Here is an 18,870-nt window from a genome sequence, read left to right as displayed (position 1 = left end):
CTACTTTGTTTCTCGCCTCGTTATTGTTGTTATGTGTTCTCAAGTTGGAACCAAATTATATAGACTCTAGTAGGGCTTTCAAGGTAAGTAGGACATTTAAGGAGTGGTTTTCACCAGTGCCATACTGGCAGTGAGCCTCCATGGCTGAATGGGGATTTGAACCCAGGCCTCCTGAGTCCTAGTCTGTCACTCTATCCACTATGCCACACTATTCCTCCCCTACAACTCCTCAAATCCTTCAGTCACCATTGTGGAGAGATTGTGGGAACGGAAGTCCTGTGATGCAAAAATTTTTCTAAGTTCTTCTATTTTGCCACATTTTGGAATCAGTGAATATAGCTTGCCATCTAAAGGACAAGATAAATCCATTGGAAGTCAGTAAAACAATACATATTATCATCAAAACAGGGAGACTTTATAAGGAGGTCAAGTCCAGAACAACTCCCTCAGCACCTGACAGTTTTAAAACCAGAATCTAACATTATTTAATGATTCCTTCACCTTAATGGTGCCCACATTGTAGTCTTAATTAATACAGAATACATTGTGGTTATTTTTTTTAACCGTTCCTGTGAATTTTAGTTCTAACAGAGCCGCAACATTACAAGAGTGTTGCTGCATTTAAATCCTAAAAAAATGACCTTAAATTGCAGATTTCAAATGTACTAAAAGACTTTTTTAAAAGGCAGACATGTAGGACATTTTGTCAGTGAGCAGGAAGATAAGGCTGTTTATCGCATTTATTTATACTCTTTTAAATTTTGACATTTTCATCTTTTAAACTTTTCAATTGCTTTGCAACTTTAGTTTAGGAACAAGCTCATGGGGGGTGGGGGACCTGTTTCCATAAATGAAGCCTCACCTTCTTAAATCTGCAATGGGTTCCGACTGGTGTCCGTCAGAAAGTATATAATTATCGTAAATCTGAACGTGTGCAGAGTACAGATCCACCTCCCCATGGAGCAATAACAGACTCTACACCCAAAGTCAATTAGGGAGAGTCACAATATTCGAATATCCAAATATTCTTGGGAGTGTGGGTGTTGAAGTTTCCACTCTAGAAATTATGCAGTTCGACTGATGGGTTTGAATAATAAACAAATAAACAGAAAGTTTTAGCCACAGGAGATCTGTGCTAACGGTGACACATCCTTCTAGACTGTACTGAAAGGGTCAATTCTTCGAAGAAGACGAGGGCGCTGGACTCAAGGGAGATTGAGGTGGGGGCGAAGGGGCCAGCCAAAAGTTATTTGTGTCTATTCTGGGAAATACGGCCACTCTTCCGGGTCTTGCTACCTTTGTAACTGGACAGAATCCTGCCACAGACTCTTTTCTACAAACCCCTCTTATATGAGGAAGAAAACCAGTTGATCTATGGGGAACGAGTGCGTCGATCGCCAAATTCAGAGTAATGACTCTGCAGCAAGAGCCCTTAGCGCAACTTCAGGCGCCTCTAACCATAGTGCCTGAAGAAGCATTCTGCTTAACTCGGAAGCTGGCGAGGCTGCCGGTGGCTAATTGCTAAAATTCAGCAGTTTTGAGCTGCTCAGAAATCAGGGGTCTAAAAGGGTTTAATTCTGACAGGTCCGTGCGTGGAAAACACAGCTTATTGTCTTTGGATTTTTAAAATTATTTTTTCTTAAGAGTCCTGATGATGAATTTGTTTCTACTACCAAAAAACAAAAAAACAAAAAAAACTAGCTTGTTAGTTTTATTTTATTCATTTTGAGCTTACCAGGCAATCATTTTAGGCTGGCATCCCAAAAAAGTAAATTTTCGGGCAGTAAGGCCAGAGGCACTGTGATTTACTCCTGTGTTTACTCCGAAGTAAACCCCACTGAATCCATCGAACTTAGTGCCAAGCACGTGTGGACAAGAGGTGTGGACAAGTCTTATTTCGTCACAGCTCCAAGCCTATTATCGCCTCGGATCGAAAAATTTAATCTTATGCCCCTGCTCTTCAATCCAATCATCATCAAAATTAAGAATTTTGAGATACAACGTAGATGTGTGTTTTTTTTAAATGTTTTCATTTGTCAGAAAATTACCCTGTTTATGGATATGCTTCTTATATTTGCTATAATCTCTGTCTGAATACAGATGGCATGGAAATATAGCAGAATCTGTTCGGAAAGTCATAAATTCAGAGATGCTGCAATGATTTTATTCCCACTTTTTAAGAAGCATGTGTTTAATAACACTTGTTTTGATAGTTTCCTCTGTATCTCTGACACACATCCATCTTATTCTGAAAAGAAAATGCTGTTTATTTTCAATTCCAAATGTCATTATTGGGGATCCTACCTTTTGCAAGGCAATTAAAAAGGGTACAATAAAATGTGCCAGCTTTTCCACATCTCCAGGTCTTTTGATTAGAATAGAGGAAAGAGAGAAGACACACACAATTGAAAAGCCATCCTTGAAAGTCTTCTGTTAAGCCAGGTAGATAGAAAGTAATTCTAAATTTACTGGCAGATCTCTGATTAAACACAGAAATAAAGTAGATCCAGCAACCTTCAAGCATCCCCATTCCTCTCCTAAGCAAATTGAAAACGGAGGGCAACTCCCTGGCAGTTTGCGGGGGTGGAGGGAATAGAATATAATAGAATAGAAATTTAATTTTATTGCCTTTTAATCCACTATAGTTTTAAAATGTCCTTTAAACAAGTCTGGGTCTCAGATCGGAGAGAGAGGCGGCATATAAAAGAAATGAACAGATGGAAGAAATTCTCAGAAGCCAGCCCTCCTGGGTTGAATGAGTTTACTCTCAGATCAGCGTGGAAGGGAAGCCAGCCCTCCGGCCCAAGTTTCTTACACATAAGTAGGCCCCCGTGTGTACAAGCGCGAAGGATGGGAGTCCTAACTGGGCTCGGTGGCTTCCTCTCTCTGCCAGACACGATGCACGGATTATGTACTCGCTCTGGGGTCGACAATAAAAAAAAATAACTCTCTCTCAAACAAATACATAGGGTAGTAGTTGCTGTTTTTCTTTATTCTGAAATGTGCTCTTAAAATTAAAGGAAGAATGTGAACATCGGTTTGTAAAACGTGGGGGTTTGCGGAGGGGGGGTTGTTTCTTGGAGGACAACTGAGATGCCCATAAACGTTTTCATGCGGTGCAAATAGGTGCTAAAGGGGGGGGGGCTTTTTATTCGAGTAACAGTTGTGGAAGAAACTATCCCTCTGTGCTTGTCCTTATTGCAAACGTAATGCACCAAGCAAACATCGATTAGATATCTGCATGATTCTGGTAATGGTAGCCTAGGGATGTCAACTCTGACGGAAGACCCATTGACTCAAGTTGAGTTGCTTCCAAGTAAAAGTGTCGAGCATGCAGGCCTCGACCTGCTAAAAAGGATGTTCCCTCTTTTTTCACAGCTAATCCTCGACCAGGCTGTGGCACCAGTTTTTTCTTTAATTTATGCCCTAGTTTGGTTGCTGTTCCTTTAAACAAGCAAACAAAAAAAAAGTACACATCAGAAAGGATTCCTCACAAGCTGCTGCGGCCCCTTCCTTCTTTTCGCTCAGTTCCCTTGCCCTGGCTAGGGATTTCCGAAAAAGGCAACCTCCATACAGCAGGGTAACTTGAAAACGGTATAAAGGTCTGAATGATCAAAGAGGATTTAGGGGGTATTACGGAAAACCCATTGGATTCAATGGAACATCGCCCAAGGCTCAAGCAACTACAGCCTGAAACGGCTCTTTAAAAATCTTCCATTCTGTAACCATCCAGATTTCCCGTCTGCCAATTTTATTCCTTGAAATACCTTCACTTCCCATGTTTGCATTATTATTATTCTTTCCTTTTTTAAGAAGAAAACTACACGATTACAACTCCACAAGGCTGGATTTGTTGTGGTTTGTTCATTTCCTTAGGCGATGACAGATCTCTTTTATTAATAAGACATTCATCTGTATTCCTCGAATGTTATTTCCAACACCACCCCGGATTCTTCTTCCTAACTCTTCAGACTTAGCTTCCTTCTCGGTTCTAGCTTCCTCACTGTTAACTGTCAAAACCCAGGACCCGATCCAACCGGATTCAAGAGCTTCCAGTTCCACAGGGAAGTGGAGAGAGAGCTTGAAACGTCTCCCGTTGAAATTAATAAACAGCAACCTGAAGTCAAAACCGAGCATCGCTTTCAGTGAGTAAACTTCTCCGGATCTTGACCGTGCTTATTCAGGAGCCACATAATTATGACTTCTAGGTAGTAATCCTTTACATGCACATTTACTTGGGAGTTGGCTTCATTGCGTGCAAAATACAGGACTGGGACAGCGAGTGCCATTTCTCCACAAGTTGACACAGAAGTGAACCTCTTAAATTCAGCAGGCCTGACGTGCAGCTGTCTGGGCATAGGATCGCATCTTCTGTTTAGGATGCGGCCCTTCACACATGCTTAAGAGTGGAAAGCGATCTCTGTCTATTTAGATTTGGGGCGTTCATTTATTTTCCTTCCCCCCCCCCCGTGATTTTGCCAAGGGTTACACACTACAAAAAGCAGGTCTCCTCATTTTGCAACCTTATGAGGAGGGGCTGCGGCTGCTTACATTGCACATTAAAAAGACCCCGTCTGCTAAGAGGTTGCACAACATAAACTAGCAGCATCCTATAGCCTAGCACCCGCACAGCGGCGTGGATGCAACTTGAACAGCTTTGATGGGTGGGAAGGAGGCGCTCGGGGCGGTATCTAGAAATCCATCTGAGATCCAGTGAAAATTCACTTCGTGCCTTTTAGGGGCTGAATGCAAACCACGGGAGATCAAAAGAGGAATTCCCTTTAAAAAAAAAAAAACTGATCTGTGAACCACGATTTGAAGGATGAGATGAAAATAACATTAAAAGGGTGAGATTAATAGTAGAACAAACGCTTATTAAGAGGAGAGAAAGGGATCCCGGCTGATCAGATATCGCCGCGTTGCTCTGCTTTATTCTTAAAGATTAAATCTTTCTCTCCTTAAGTTTTCTTTTCTTTTTTTTCCCCCTTCCTTTTTTCTGCTTTTTAAATCCCAGTTAGTTAATTAGCCTTAACTCCCTTTCAACTTCAAAAAGTTTCCTGAGCGCTTTTAACTGAATGGAACAATCAGAGGAGGAGGCTGAGCGCCCGCAGGGACCGGAGCGGGGGGGGGAGTGTGTGTGTGTGTGGGGGGGAATTGCGGGAAAACAAAAAACAAAACAAAACAAAACAACAACCACGAGCGCATCACCCAGAAGGAAGACTCTGGGAAGCTTGGTAACCGAAGGAGGCTGGGGCGGGAAGGCGAAAGTAAGTAAGTGGCTTGAGTTTTCCCGTGAGTTATGCGGGTCAAGACGGCCTCCCGGCAGGCTCGCCCCCAACGAAGGACCCATAAAATATAGGGGAACAAAGTCCCTAGAGAAGTGGGGCTTAGAATGCCAGCCTGGCCTCGACTCCATGAAGACCCTGTGGCGCTTATACTTTAGGACGCGTTATGACAGCCTCACCCGAGAACTTTCCCATTTGAGATAAGTAAGAGGCAGGTCCTTGCCCCGAGGACCTTACAGTTTTTAATTAGACATAAGTAGAGGCGAGTCCGTGGAGATTCTTGTTTTCTCCGCCGAAGAGCGTTCAAAGGGAGGGTTTAATTTAAAAAGTGAGGACGTCTCTCGGTTTAATTTTTTAAAAAGCAGATTGTATCCTATGTAGTGAATGCAAAGGAGGCTCCAGAAATATACCCAAATCACTGCTCTCCCAAGTTTCCTTGGACCTTGTGCCATGGATTTTCCTGGCACATACTTTAGGTAAGGGTGAGATTTCGCGTCACCCTGAACACTGGCAGGCACAGGCCTGCTGCAGACAGTAGCACCTAAATGGCAGCAGTTCCAAATTATCAAGGCTGGCATCAATTTTGAACATTAAAGCCACCCGGGAAAGGAGCGGGGAAGGTGGGCTTCCTCCCGACCAGAAGCGGAGCGCACGGTTTTGATTATGAAATTGCTGCCTGATTTGGGAGACACACAGATGGCAGGCGAGGGATCGGATTTACTTCCCCTACGGCCTGGACGGAGCGGGTGGGGTGATGGTTTCTGTGGGATGTCAAAGTAACGGCGTGGGTGGGTGCCTGAGAGTGAGAGGAGGCCGGACATGATTTTCTCGAGGGCAGATGGATCTTCCTCGTTAATAGTATAGAAAATCAGCATGAGAATTGAGTACGGGGATATCTATCTTGTGGTGCCCGTTACTGCTTTCATTACTACACAGGGCGCTTCTAGATCTTGGTCTCTTTTCCAACCGTAATAAATGCTTCCATTAAGAATTACGATCGATGGCCTTATTTAAAGAATAAGACCAGCTTTAGAGCTCCACAGGACCCTTCGGCAGGCAAAGATGGCATAAAACTTGAGGTCCCAGGACACTAAACAGCTACGAATAAAGTGAGCTTCGGAGTTCTACAGAACTCTTCATTTGGTTGAGATGGTATAAAATGTGGGGGGTTTAGTAGCTTCCTTGAATCCCCCCCCTTGCACACTACCTTTGCCTGATAAAGATTTCTGCAGAGCTGCAAAGCTCGCTTTTTTATTAGAGCTGTTTAGTCATCCCCCAGAGGCACAGCCGAATCCGGAACTTCGCTTCTCTGAATTGATTTCACTGCTCTTTTTTTGCATTCTACTCGGAAAATGAAAGATGTTTTTCTGTCTGAGCTAGGCAGTGACACTCAGAGAGGTTGGAATATGGATTTCTTATTTACGTATCCTTGGTTCCCTTTTCCGTTGCAAGCAAAGACATCCCCCGGCCTCGCCAAAAAGTTATCTCTTGGTAGACAGTCAAAATCCGGTGTGAGGCTGGGCTAGCTAGATTCCAGGGATACATGTTTCCCTCGTTTTTTGGATGGGCGTGGGGACATGTCGATCAGATGGCTGGAACCTCACTTTGTCACGGGGGCGCGCGTCTAAAATATCCTAGACTTTGTGGGTGCACACAGCCAGCAAAAACAATTTCACAAAACAGGTGGAGGTGTGTAGCTGGGTCCACAGCGACATTTTTGACAGGGCGTTTATTCGCTGTTTTTATTCATCATAATGTCCGTGTAGCTTCCACCGTATTTGTTTTACTACAAATTACCTGGGTCTTAACAACAGGGCCAGAGGGAAATAAAGAAGTTCTAGGGGCCGTCCGGAAACAGTCTTAAACCGGGGTGTGTTTTACAGCTTGCCCACTCTTCCTCGCCTCTCTCGGACCACTACCTAGACATTACATCTTCAACTTTTATTAAATGCCTTTTCTCTGTTCCTCCACCCACAACACACCGGCTTTTGCAACATGCAGCCCGACTAAGAGATCTGGAGATGTCGAAAGCTTGCAGACATTGCTCGTGGCCTTTTCGTCGTTCTCGAAAAGGCAGCATCCCTAACAGACATTTCAGAATTACGGCGTTTCCGAGCTTGGAGCGTGTCAGTGTGCGGCCCTATGTGGGGGAAAAGCTGCTGCGCTCAAAACAACCCTAGCGGGAGTCTTTCCACCCGCCAAACCAAAACCTAGAGGCTTTTCAGGAGAAGCAAGCCCGGAGGTCTTTTCTGAAGCCGCTGCTCCTTATTAAGCGCGGATAGGATCGCGGCACCAGCCTGCTGAGCCTGGAAGTAAAAAAAGCTCACGGTGCCTCTGGCCCAAAGTCCGCGGCCCGATCCTTTGGGCGCTTTCTCAAAACTAAGTTGGAGAGGTTCAGTGGAAAGGGGGAATTAACTGCAAGGAGTAGAACGACAGGTTATCAAGGAGCGATTCCTCTCTAAGGTTTCCGTGGAGCTCGGATTTCTGGATTTTTCTGCCAAATGTGCTGTTGGGGGAAACTCTCCATGCTGCGTTTTTGCCCCCTCGGAAGGAGAAACGCCGAGGTGCCCGGAGGCCCTGCCTGCCCCCTCCTGAACGCCCTGGTCCCGTTGCCTTTTCCGTTAAACCGCTCCTTCTCCCCGGCGCTTGGGAAAGCGACCTGGGCAGGAAACATCTGCGCATCTCTTCCCCCCCACCACCACCTTCCCACCCCTCCGCCCGGCTCTTCTCCCTCTCGGGCCCCCTCCCCTGCCCCTGCCCGCCCCCGTCCACCCCTGCCCCCGGCTTACCTTGAAGGCCACGGGGAGGGTCTTGTTGCATCGCCAGTGGGAAGGCAGCACCGAGCACAAGAAGTTGGGGCTGTCGGTCCTCACCAGTTCGCCCGGGTGATCGGCCAGGACGTCCACCACCGAGCGCGCCTCGGGCCGGCTGCGAGGTCCTCCCGGGGGAGCCGGCGGGCCGAGGGGGCCGCTGTTCTCGCCCATCTTGCCGCAAGGGAAGGCCGTGGAGGGAGGTGTGAAGCGCCTGCTGGTGCTGGGGTCTACGGGAATACGCATCACAACAGCGGGCGTTAGGGGTGGCGGGAGGCGGCGGCGGGGAGGCCAGCAGCAGCAGGAGGAAGAGGAGGAGGAGGAAGGCGACGGCGAAGTGGCAGGCGCGCGCGGCTCCCGAACAAGGCGCCCCCGCCCAGGTGCCCAAGGGCGCACGGCGGCCCTCTCCAAAGCCAGGCGCACGGGAAGGCGGCGTCAGGCGGCGATCGGGGACCGGGAGCCCCCGCTAGGCCCCGCCGGGGCAGCTGCACCACCCGCAGGAGGAGCGGGGAGGACAAGATCGGGGCCCCACCCGGAGCCCCGAGCGACCGGGGGCCGTTCCGACGTGCGCCGCTGGCGAGCCGAGACGCGCGCGCTCTCCTCCGCCGGGCTGGCCCCCTCGCCTCCCGTTCTCTCGGAGGGCTCCTCCCAGGGTGGAGAGAAATCCGATCCGGTGGCTGCTGATTACTGCTCCTGCTCCTGCCGCCGCTGCTCCCCGCCAGCAGTCCCTTCCAGAGCCGGAGCCACCGTCCGGATGGATCTCCGGTGCGCTCTGGCTGGGAGATGGCGAAGCTCCCCGGGGGCGGCCAAAAAGGGAAGCTTCCCGCGGAGCCGCGCAAACCAGCCGGGCTCCTCCGGTGCCTCCCGCTCACGGGCGGAGCGCTTCGGGCAGCCCAGCTTCCCCCGTCGCGGCCTCTTGGCTTGCCCAGTCAAAATAAACGCGGATCAGACAAAATAAACCTCGCATCTACCGCTGCAGCGAAGCTCTTGCCGGGTACCTCGCTTTCTCTTCCCTCCCTGAAAGATCTTAAAAAAAAAAAAAGTTTGAAAATCCACCACCGCTCTTGGCGGGGGGTGTTTGTTTCACTTTGAGCGCCTGAGCGCAAAAGAAGCTTCAACAGGTTTCCTTTGCAGAAAAACAAACAAACAAAAAAACTCTCATTTCCCCTTCATTTCCTGCCGTGCCAACAATCGCACGCAAGAGGCCAGATTTTCTCGCACCCTCCTCTTTCCAACCGCTTTACGCTTCTGAAACCAGTCAAAACTGTCAGCGGATACATACTGATTTTTTAAAAAAACTTTATTTACGCAGAGGCGCAGACGAGGGGGTGGGAGTGGCGCAAGGGCGGTGGAATGGCAGCGAGCGAAGCCAATCAGAGGATGGAGGCGCGGCAAAGCCTGAGATCGAGGCAGAGGCAGGGGGCGGAGCAGGAAGGGGGCGGGGACCAGGAGCCCCGCCCCTACCACTCACTCAACTCCCGCCTACTTTCTTTACAAAAGATAGGAGCACATGGAGCTGTCAGGAAAGGCATCAGAGGGATGCTAGGCGGGTTCGGTTCTTACATTCCCCATTAAAATAGCCAAACCAAAGGCGATCGCGTTAATTTTCTGCCCCCAGGGCACTTCCTTTGACAGGCCGGAGAAAAGGAAACTTTCGACTTTTAAAGCGGTGTAATTTAAGAATTTTTTTTCTTTTAATGGGAAAAAGTTAATAAGAACGAGTCAATGAATGGGGTAACAAAATTCCCCAGTTGCTCCTGCTTCTGTCCCAGTCCAAGACATTTTGGATTGCCATCAAAACAAGAACCCCCCCATCCTCTGCACGTTGGCGTATGAATTAGCCTCCTTCGTTTCAGTGGGGCTTCTCTAGAGCAGTGGTTCTTAATCTTTGTTACTCGGATGCTTTTGAACTGCAACTCCCAGAAACCCCAGTCAGGACAGCTGGTGGTGAAGGCCTCTGGGAGTTGCAGTCCAAAACTCCTGAGTAACCCAAGGTTAAGAACCAGTGCTCTAGAGCAGTGGTCCCCAACCTTGGGCCTCCAGATGTTCTTGGACTTCAACTCCCAGAAATCCTGGCCAGCAGAAGTGGTGATGAAGGTTTCTGGGATTTGTAGTTCAAGAACATCTGGAGGCCCATGGTTGAGGACCACTGCTCTAGAGGACGGAGAGTGCCTGTGCGTCGTGGCCTCGGGTCCGTTAAATTCTGTTTCTAGGCAAACCTATAACGGGATGATAAACGAGGAGCTACATTGAAAACCGACCCTATCAGGTTAAATGACTAATACTTGTTGGACTGTTACTCCATTTCAGGGCTGTAACCCAGGGCGCCAGAAACAGGTGAATCGACTGGCGAATGCAAAGAAAATAAACGTTCTCCTTGTTTTGGAGGGATCCCGCGTCCTCCTCTTCGTCCTTTTTCATGAGGGTCTCATTGCCCATCCCTGACAGCAGAGCCCGAAGGGAAATGGAGCCACTCGCCGCCCACCCACCCCCGCCAAGCGACGACTCTCCTCCAGATCATCTAAAGAGCTTCCAAAAAAAAAAAACCGCTTGCAAAAAGCCCAGGGTCTCCTCTCCTGTGTGCTTTTTTCAGCCAAACCTGCATCTCCCTGAGTTCGGCTGGGCTTCGGATAATGCAGGAAGCCTGCCTAGGTTGAAAGTCTAGAGAATATTTATAGATGGGGAACAGTTCCGTTTTGGAGCGCAGAATCCCATATACGGTGGCTCTGGGTTTCCGAGCGCTGTGGTCCAAGGAAAGTCACATTTTCCCGGGCGGGTGTGTGTGTGTGTGTGTGGTGCCGACCCCCCCTCCCGCCGCCGCCCGAATCGGATTTGCAACCGCATCAAGCTTTGGGGAAACAAGTTCCTCCACCGCTAACGGACAAGAAGCCTCAGAAGTCTTTGCCAAAAAGGCAGGGCTGTTGCAAAAACCGCAGAGGGAAAGGAGGGGGGGGGGAATCCACGGAACGGATTTCCGAAGGAACATATTTAGTGACAAGATGGAGAAAAGAAAAGGGAAGGGAGAGCTCCGACGACCAGGCTGGAGCCCTCAAGGGCGGGCTGGGAACATATTAAAATGCAGCCTTAGCTTGGGTCCCCATCGGAGGGGAGGTGGCACCCCTTAGCAGCCCTACAAGGCTGCGATCCTCGGGCGGCGGTTAGGGGATGAGAAAGGCTGGCCTCGGAAGTGAAAAAACGGCAGATTTAAACTGTGCTCAAAAAAAGGGGGGGGGAGAAAGTGGGGAGGTGAGTTTTTTAGTGGCCCTTCTCCAGCCCTTCACCGTCATCTCCGAATCGCAGCCTTTCATGCCCTTAAAGGACAGCGGAAGAAGAAGAACTCTGCTGGACCCACAAGCTTGTATCCTGTTTCCCACCGTGGCCGACCAGATCCTGAAAACCGGAGAGAAAAGCCGCAGTTCCAGTCCTGGCCTCCCTCCAAGGATGGGGGTCATTAACACGGGGAAGCTCTTTATGGGGAAAAAGCAAATGGCTTTCTGCCGCTGGCCGTTTCCTTCCTTCCTGGGTCTCATCTTTAAAATCCTCGAAGCCACCACCTCCTGCGATAGGGCTGGGGGGGCGGCGGGGGCGGGAGAAGCTGCCGTAAACCCAGACCCGTGCCAGCTCCTCCTCTCCTGCATTCGCCGCCGGCAGGTGCTTGCACTCCGGACCTAACAGGGGTTGCTTCTCCAATCCTAATCGGATGATGGCCACATGCAACCTGGCCTGGGACTTTAGGATTCCAAACGGGTATGGTCTGGGCGCGGAGCTAGCGGGCTCAAAACCTCACCATCCATCCATCCATCCATCCATCCATCCATCCATCCATCCATCCATCCATCCATCCATCCATCCATCCATCCATCCATCCATCCATCCATCCATCCATCCATCCATCCATCCAACCAACCAACCAACCAACCAACCAACCAACCAACCAACCAACCAAGGCAGTGATACGAAGAATGTCATAACATGCCCGGAGGAGAATCCCATCACGGGAAAAGGAACTGATCAAAGGAAGCGAGAAGCGAGGGGTTAAACGGAAAGTTTCGGGGGGGGGGGGAGGCCGCAAGGTGAGCTCGATAAACCCAACTAGCGGCTTATTTTAAAGGTTGAATTGAAAGCAGTCTCCTTTGGGTTTCAAGCCAAAAGGACCAGAGAAGCATTTAGGAGTCGCCGTGTTAGTCTGTGCAAGCATTATAGGCAAAAGCAAAATAGAAGTAAAAAATTAAAAAAAAGAATCAAAAACAAAAAAAAATTAAGACTAACTTTTTATATTTTTAAATGCGAGCTTTCGTGGACAAATCCACTTCATCAGACATGGTTTAAAAACCTGTCTCCAAATCGTTCAACAGAAAAATAATCTCGCTCGCTCGCTCTCGTTTCCCCTCCCACGAAAATTTGCAACCCAATCCCGTCTGGACGCTTCCAAGGGCAAAACTGGTCCCTTCCTGCACCGTGAGGGTCAATGCCTTCGCCACCGAAAAGCGACCTGCCCCTCCGACCCACGTCGAACCGACGAGGAGGAAGCCTCCTTGTGGTCGATCGGCTTGACTCTCCCGGGCCAGGGGATCTAGAGAGAACCTGCAGCTCCGCCTCGGCTGTAGGAGGATCCCTTAAAATAGCGATCCAACGTAGCACAGGTGCAGGCGGGTCCCGAAGCAGCCGGCTGCCAGCCTGGCAGAACCGATTAGACGCGCAAGAGACCTTCTCTAGGGTCTAGATGGCAACTCTCATAATCCCTAGGCAACGGATGGACTGGGGATTATGGGAGCTGTAGTAAAAAAAAAAAAGGATTTCTAAAATTCTTTCTCTCACATACTAGACAGCTGCTTACACCTTCTCCGGCTCCCCCCCCCCCCGTTCTTTGCCCTTATTTAGATCCCAAAGCGGCTTTTCGTCGGGAGGGGAGGGGGAAGCACCTTACCTCTAAGAAAAACACCGAGACGCAAATATTATGCATACAACTTTGCGACGAAAACGCTGCGGAGTTGAAAGGGGGGCCCTTGTAAACGGGGCGACCTTTCTCTGGACTATGTCTCTGAGCGCTGGCCAAAGGAGAAGAGGGGGCGCAGTATTGACGCCGAGTCCGAATTAAACCGCACCGGGAGGGATACTATACATGGGGGGGGGGCTAGAAGGGTGGGGGTGTACTCTCGGTTTCACAGAAATTACAGTCTATGTGAAAAGTAAGCCCCGCGGAGTTAGTTCAGTGGAACTTACTCTCAGGTAAGTGAATACAGGATCGCGGTGGTAAATTAAATAGATTTGAGTGTCCCCCCCCCCCCGCTGCAAAGTGGGTAGGAACTAGAAAACATGTGTAAGGGGCCGATCCAGGTAAAAGGAAGCTTTTTAAAACCCCCCCCCACACACATCGAGGGCTGCAGTAATTTCAGTGCGGTGGACATTAAAAGTCCTCACCTTCGAGTCAACAGAGCTAGGATAATAAAACTGGGGAGGTTGCAGGGCACGGAGTTCCTGGTTCACTTGGAAATAAATCCCAATGGCTGTCAAGTGAAATTTATTCCCACCCAGGTACCTGCTTAAATAAAGTCCCTTGTCATCAAAAGGACAGGCTGCCTGATCCAAATTTATTTTATCTCACCGAGTCTTTCTCTCGGATTTATGAAAGAAAGAAAGAAAGAAAGAAAGAAAGAAAGAAAGAAAGAAAGAAAGAAAGAAAGAAAGAAAGAAAGAAAGAAAGAAAGAAAGAAAGAAAGAAAGAAAGAAAGAAAGAAAGAAAGAGAAAAATAATTGTCATCTTCACTTTCTTCTAACTATACTATACTTGGATCGTGCTGTGACTGAAGTCTCCACCGAGCATCCTTTTATTTCTTACAAAGCAATCCGCTTCCACGTAAATTCCCTTGACTAAAAGAAGCGCTTTTTTTTCCCCTTACGAGTAGACACAGGAAATCGAGGAGGGAAAATATATATGTTTCCAACTCAGGGGATTTTTCCCCCTCTGCCTTTCTGAACCTCTGTACAGTATGTAACTGGAATCATTAAAATCGAATCCGCGATGGAGAGAGAAAGAGAGATCGCCTTCATCTAGAGTTCTCGGCGTGTTTACTCAGAAGTAAATCCTTCTAGATCCAATGGAGCTTAGTCCCTGGTAAGCATTAATGGAAAGGAGGAAGGAGATAGAAGACGGAATGCGGTTCCAAAATCCATCTCACCCCCCTCTTTCTTCTGATTCGTCTCTATAGGCCTGATCCTAACGTTTGTCCACACCGAAGTCAGGTATAAAGTTAAGCCGGAGTGAATCGACCGATTAGGGTTTACTCCACTTTACTTCTAGGTGGACAATCTTGTGTATTTTACTACCGGGCAACTTTGTAAGGTGCTGCCGGCAGTTCTAATGAAAGAAATATAGGGTATGTTTTCAAAGGACACGTTTGCGTCTTATCTGCGAGAGTTCTTAAGAAGAGACAGAATTATAAAAACATCTTAATTTTTTTTAGAAGTCCCAGGGAGGAGATCAACATTTGGCGAAGTTTCTCTCTGAGTTTTTCTTTTTCTCTATTCTGTTGATTCAGTTGAAATATAAGGATCTCTTCCAGACTTTACCATAGGCGCTGAAATCAATGAGATTTAAGTCAGTCATGCCTATTATGTCTGATTTCTACGGGTCCAACCGTACAGTATATGATTATGTCCTTACCACTGAAATGGATGGGAATTTAGATTCGCAGACACAGGAACCCTAAATCGGGAGGCAGAAATCAAGCAGAGATAAACTGGCCACGACGGACTTCAATCGCTGAAACCCACGGGCTTGGCTTCCGAGTAAATAAATACAGTTTGGCATCCCCGTGAAAAAGCGTTCCTTGCATCTGGGGCGGTGTGCACGCTTTGCTTTGCTTTGCTTTTGCGTGCGCATGTGTGAACCAAAGGCCAGCGGATCGGGTTCTCTTAGTAGGAAGTCTACTTGATTCCAACGAACTTAGGAGGAGCACGATCCTAAGGCCCCGCTTGCTAGAAACAGGTTACTCGGATGTAAGTCGGGTAGATTTCCAGGGGGGCTGAAAACAGAGAGGATTGGGTTATACGGGGACACACATTCCATGGACAAAAAGGAGCCCCGTGGTAGCTGAAAGACTAAAAAGTTTTATTTTGGTGGATTGGAGCCCACCGGGTTTGTTGTCCACGAAGCCTTAAGCGACACGAAACGGGTTCGTCTTTAAAATGCCATAATTCCCCATCTCTGTGCCTCTAATATAGTGTATCCGCATAGCGCAGTCCTGAGCGTCTCCACTTAGAATCGAGCCTCAACGAGAATCGAACAGACACTTTGGCCGCAAATAAACCCGGGCTAGAATGGGTTTTTTTTGTCTGGGGGGGCCGAACAAAAACAATACACCTATTTTTTTGGTCCCGAAAGTTTGCGGCTGGGGTTGCTCAGCTCGCCACAGCCTGGTCCCCCCCCTTTACATTGGATGATGGGAGTTGTAGTCTACGAGATGGGGAGGGCGCGAAGTTATGCTTAGCCCGAAAGAGAAGGCGTGCAAATAAATAAATAAATAAATAAATAGATAGATAGATAGATAGATAAATAAATAAATAAATAAATAAATAAATAAATAAATAAATAAATAAATAAATAAATAAATAAGAGAGTGGGATTTATCATCAGGCATTACTCTCTCGCGCTGCTTTGCTTAAGGCTCCCAAAGGCAAGGTTTTTTCCTTTTTAGGAGAAAAACGTAAGATTTGTGCATAAATATTCTTTGCAGTTTCTGCAGAGGTTAAGCGGTGCCAGAGTTTTGACGTGACGCGTTCGGCCATCCCGCCCCCCCCCAATGATATTTAAAGGCCAAAAAAATCTGGAGCGCTTTTCCTCTCTCTCCTCCTCCTCCTTCTTCCCATCACCAGAGAACGAATCGGGGGAGGGTGGACGGGGAATGGACTGCACGCGATCCTTAAACCCCAGGAAGGATGTGTGCCAGGATGCGATTTTGTCCTCCTTTTAAAAAGGCGGGTAGAAAAATCGCTCCCTTTTTACAAAGAGCAACGTAACAAACAGCCCAGTTGTTTTTGTAAACCGAGAATTAAAATAATAAGAATGGAAACTACTGCAAGAAGAAGACTTCTCAGCAGCTGCCTGTCTGTCTATGAGAATCCTCCGCCATCCTAGCAGCCGCCGGACCTTCCTCGAGTAAGGGGAAATAGAGAGGCGAGTTTTAGAAACAAAATGATCAAGGCTCTCGCGCTATAGCAGAATGAATCGCTGCCAGGCGTGGGGACGCTTCGACCTCACTCTCCCGATGTTGGAGGCTGCAGCGGGTGTGTGTGTGTGTGTGTGTGTGTGTGTGTGTGTGTGTGTGTGTGTGTGTGTGTGTGTGTGTGTGTGTGTGTGTGTGTGTGTGTGTGTCTACCACGGGGCGATCAAACCAGAGCTTTGGGGCAGAAATCTTGAGGCACTCTCGGTTAAATGAATAGGAGGGTCTCCCCAACGCTGCAGGCTTGGAGTCTCACATATTGAATCGGGGAAGCAATTTTTCCCCCTAAGGCAATAACTAAATATCTAACCAAATAGCTGAAGAGGGGTGAACTATGCAGTCTAAAATTACCTAACTGCAGCACGGGATCCGGGACGCTTTCCTGTTTTAAGAACGAAACGCATTTAACCCCATAATAATAATAATAATAATAATAATAATAATAATAATAATAATAATAATAATAATAATAATAATAATAATAATAATAATAGCATTGCTCCAGAATTCGAAACAATGCATTTCTATACACACTAAGCCGGCAGCCGGTACCATGACAACTCACTATCATAAGTTTGGAAACGCAGCAAAACCCTCTTCTAGGCGGCGGGTGAGCAGGATAAATATATAAGGTGAATTCGTGCGAAATCAGTCTTGGGTGACGATTCCTCCTTCGGCCGCTAGTTGGCGCCCTCATCCCGTTGCTCAAAGCGCCTGGCTGGCTTGCCCGAACTGCCCCGGAGCGCATTCATCAAATCAAAACCTCACTGCCAACGAGGGTTGGCAGAGCCCGCAGTTAACTTACCTCCCACCAAGTATACAGAGGAAAAGCGCGAGGCTGGCAGACGTGCAGCCCCCCCTTCTCTCCCCAGTTTCTCCCCCTTCCTCTCCAGACTTTCCAAAATTACAAAAAGAAAAAGAAAAAGAAAAAACGATTTAGTCTGATCTTTCCACTTTGGAATTAGCACAGCACAGTGGCTTTTTTAAAAAAAGAAAAAGAAAAAGGGGGGTCTGAACTATAAATCAGGAAGGCTCGAATTTGAATCTTGCCTCCACGGTAAACTCACTAGGTGGTCCTCGCGTAGGCCTCCTATAAAACGCATAGGCCTTCCCAAAGCCTGCTTTACAAGGTTGTTGTTTTAAAATGTATTGAGACTGTGCGGGTCAAATGCTTTCATCACTCTAAAAACAGCATCCTCCTACGGGGGGGGGGCTCTTCACATGCGTAGGACTACATCGCCTGTCATCCCTTCCCATGATGGAGGTTGAAATCCAACACACCCAGAGAGAAGTGTAACTCTTTTCTCCCCTTCCCCCCAAATATAATTCATTAACTTCTTATTCGGCGCACTGTGGCTTCATTGAGTTTGTGTAAACGGGTTAGTTCTCGCCAGGAAACATGTCAGATTATCCCACTGGTTTAAAAGAACTGGCACACTGGTTTGGAACACACACACACACACACACACACACACACACACACACACACACACACACACACACGTTTGGAAAGCAACTCCTACCGATTTCAATGGGCCATAAGAGTCCCCAGACAATTTGGAACTTTAAAAATTGTTTAAAATTTTTTTAAAAATACCAGAATGAAAGAAGAGAGGGCTTGTGTACTGTATTTCCAAGAAGATCCTTGCTTTTTGCTAAATGCTGCAAAGCTAAAGGCATTTACACACTTACCAGATCTCCTAGGGACATTGCAGTTGAGCCGTTCAATATATTGCCAAATATGTCTCCACTTTGTAAGTAAAGGCAAGTACAGCTTGGTGAGGAGGAACAGCCTGCCAAATCCGATCTGTTTCCCACTGAACCAAGCTCAGTCTAATTGGTTTGAGTTCAAAGCATAACTGGCTATGATTTCCTAATTGATTTAAGAGACTAAGCAAACTCCATTCATTACTGTGCGGGTTAATACAACAGTTTTTTACTTCCTTCACTGCCACTTGTTGCAAGTTCACACCATGGAGAAGCTGTGTGAATATATGTGTGTGTGTGTGTGTGTGTGTGTGTGTGTGTGTGTGAGTGTGTGTTTGCTGAGGATGGGCCTATACTAAAATTAAACACAAGTTACAGAGGTGTTTTGCAGAGAAGTGTTAAAGACAGCCCGTGATTAGACCTCTAAGCACATTAGTGTTGTTTGAGAAATCAGATTCGAAATGAACCTACTGCATTTATAAAGAACTAATCACAAAGGAATAAGGGGGGGGGGGGAAAGCCATGGTCACCTTGTACACAATCTAAAAAGACAAACAAACAAAGGCGCCCGGTACCTAGAACAGTAAAAGTCACAAACAGAAGCTAGTTTTCAACTCCTACAGCTGGGGGTGATGCAGAAGAAAAACAAAAGTTCCAAAAATCATGGTTAAAAGTATATTCAAATCTGAAACCTGCTTCTCCTCAATTGACCACAGCCCCCATTTTGGAACTTTTCAATGGAGTATTTATTTTATTTTATTTAAAATATTTTTATCCCATCTTTCTCCTTAAAATGGATCCAAGGCAGTTGGATTATACTTCTAGGCATGATTTTTTTTTTGAACC

General features: G+C 47.4%; 1 protein-coding gene across 2 annotated transcripts in view; it reads right to left on the bottom strand.

Moving 5' to 3' along the window:
• The window catches only part of RUNX3 (RUNX family transcription factor 3), a 151,932-nt gene that overhangs the window by 67,521 nt on the left and 65,541 nt on the right, over positions 1-18,870 (bottom strand). For both annotated transcript variants that reach the window (XM_020803262.3, XM_072979493.2), the window contains exon 3: positions 8,075-8,325. In XM_020803262.3, coding sequence (XP_020658921.3) covers positions 8,075-8,325 — 251 coding nt within the window. The remainder of the gene's footprint in view (positions 1-8,074; positions 8,326-18,870) is intronic.

This window comes from Pogona vitticeps, chromosome 9, assembly GCF_051106095.1.
Source record: "Pogona vitticeps strain Pit_001003342236 chromosome 9, PviZW2.1, whole genome shotgun sequence".
Taxonomy (NCBI): Eukaryota; Metazoa; Chordata; class Lepidosauria; order Squamata; family Agamidae; genus Pogona; species Pogona vitticeps.
The sequence above is the reverse complement of the archived record's forward strand: the minus strand, read 5'-3'. Positions and strand labels throughout refer to the sequence as shown.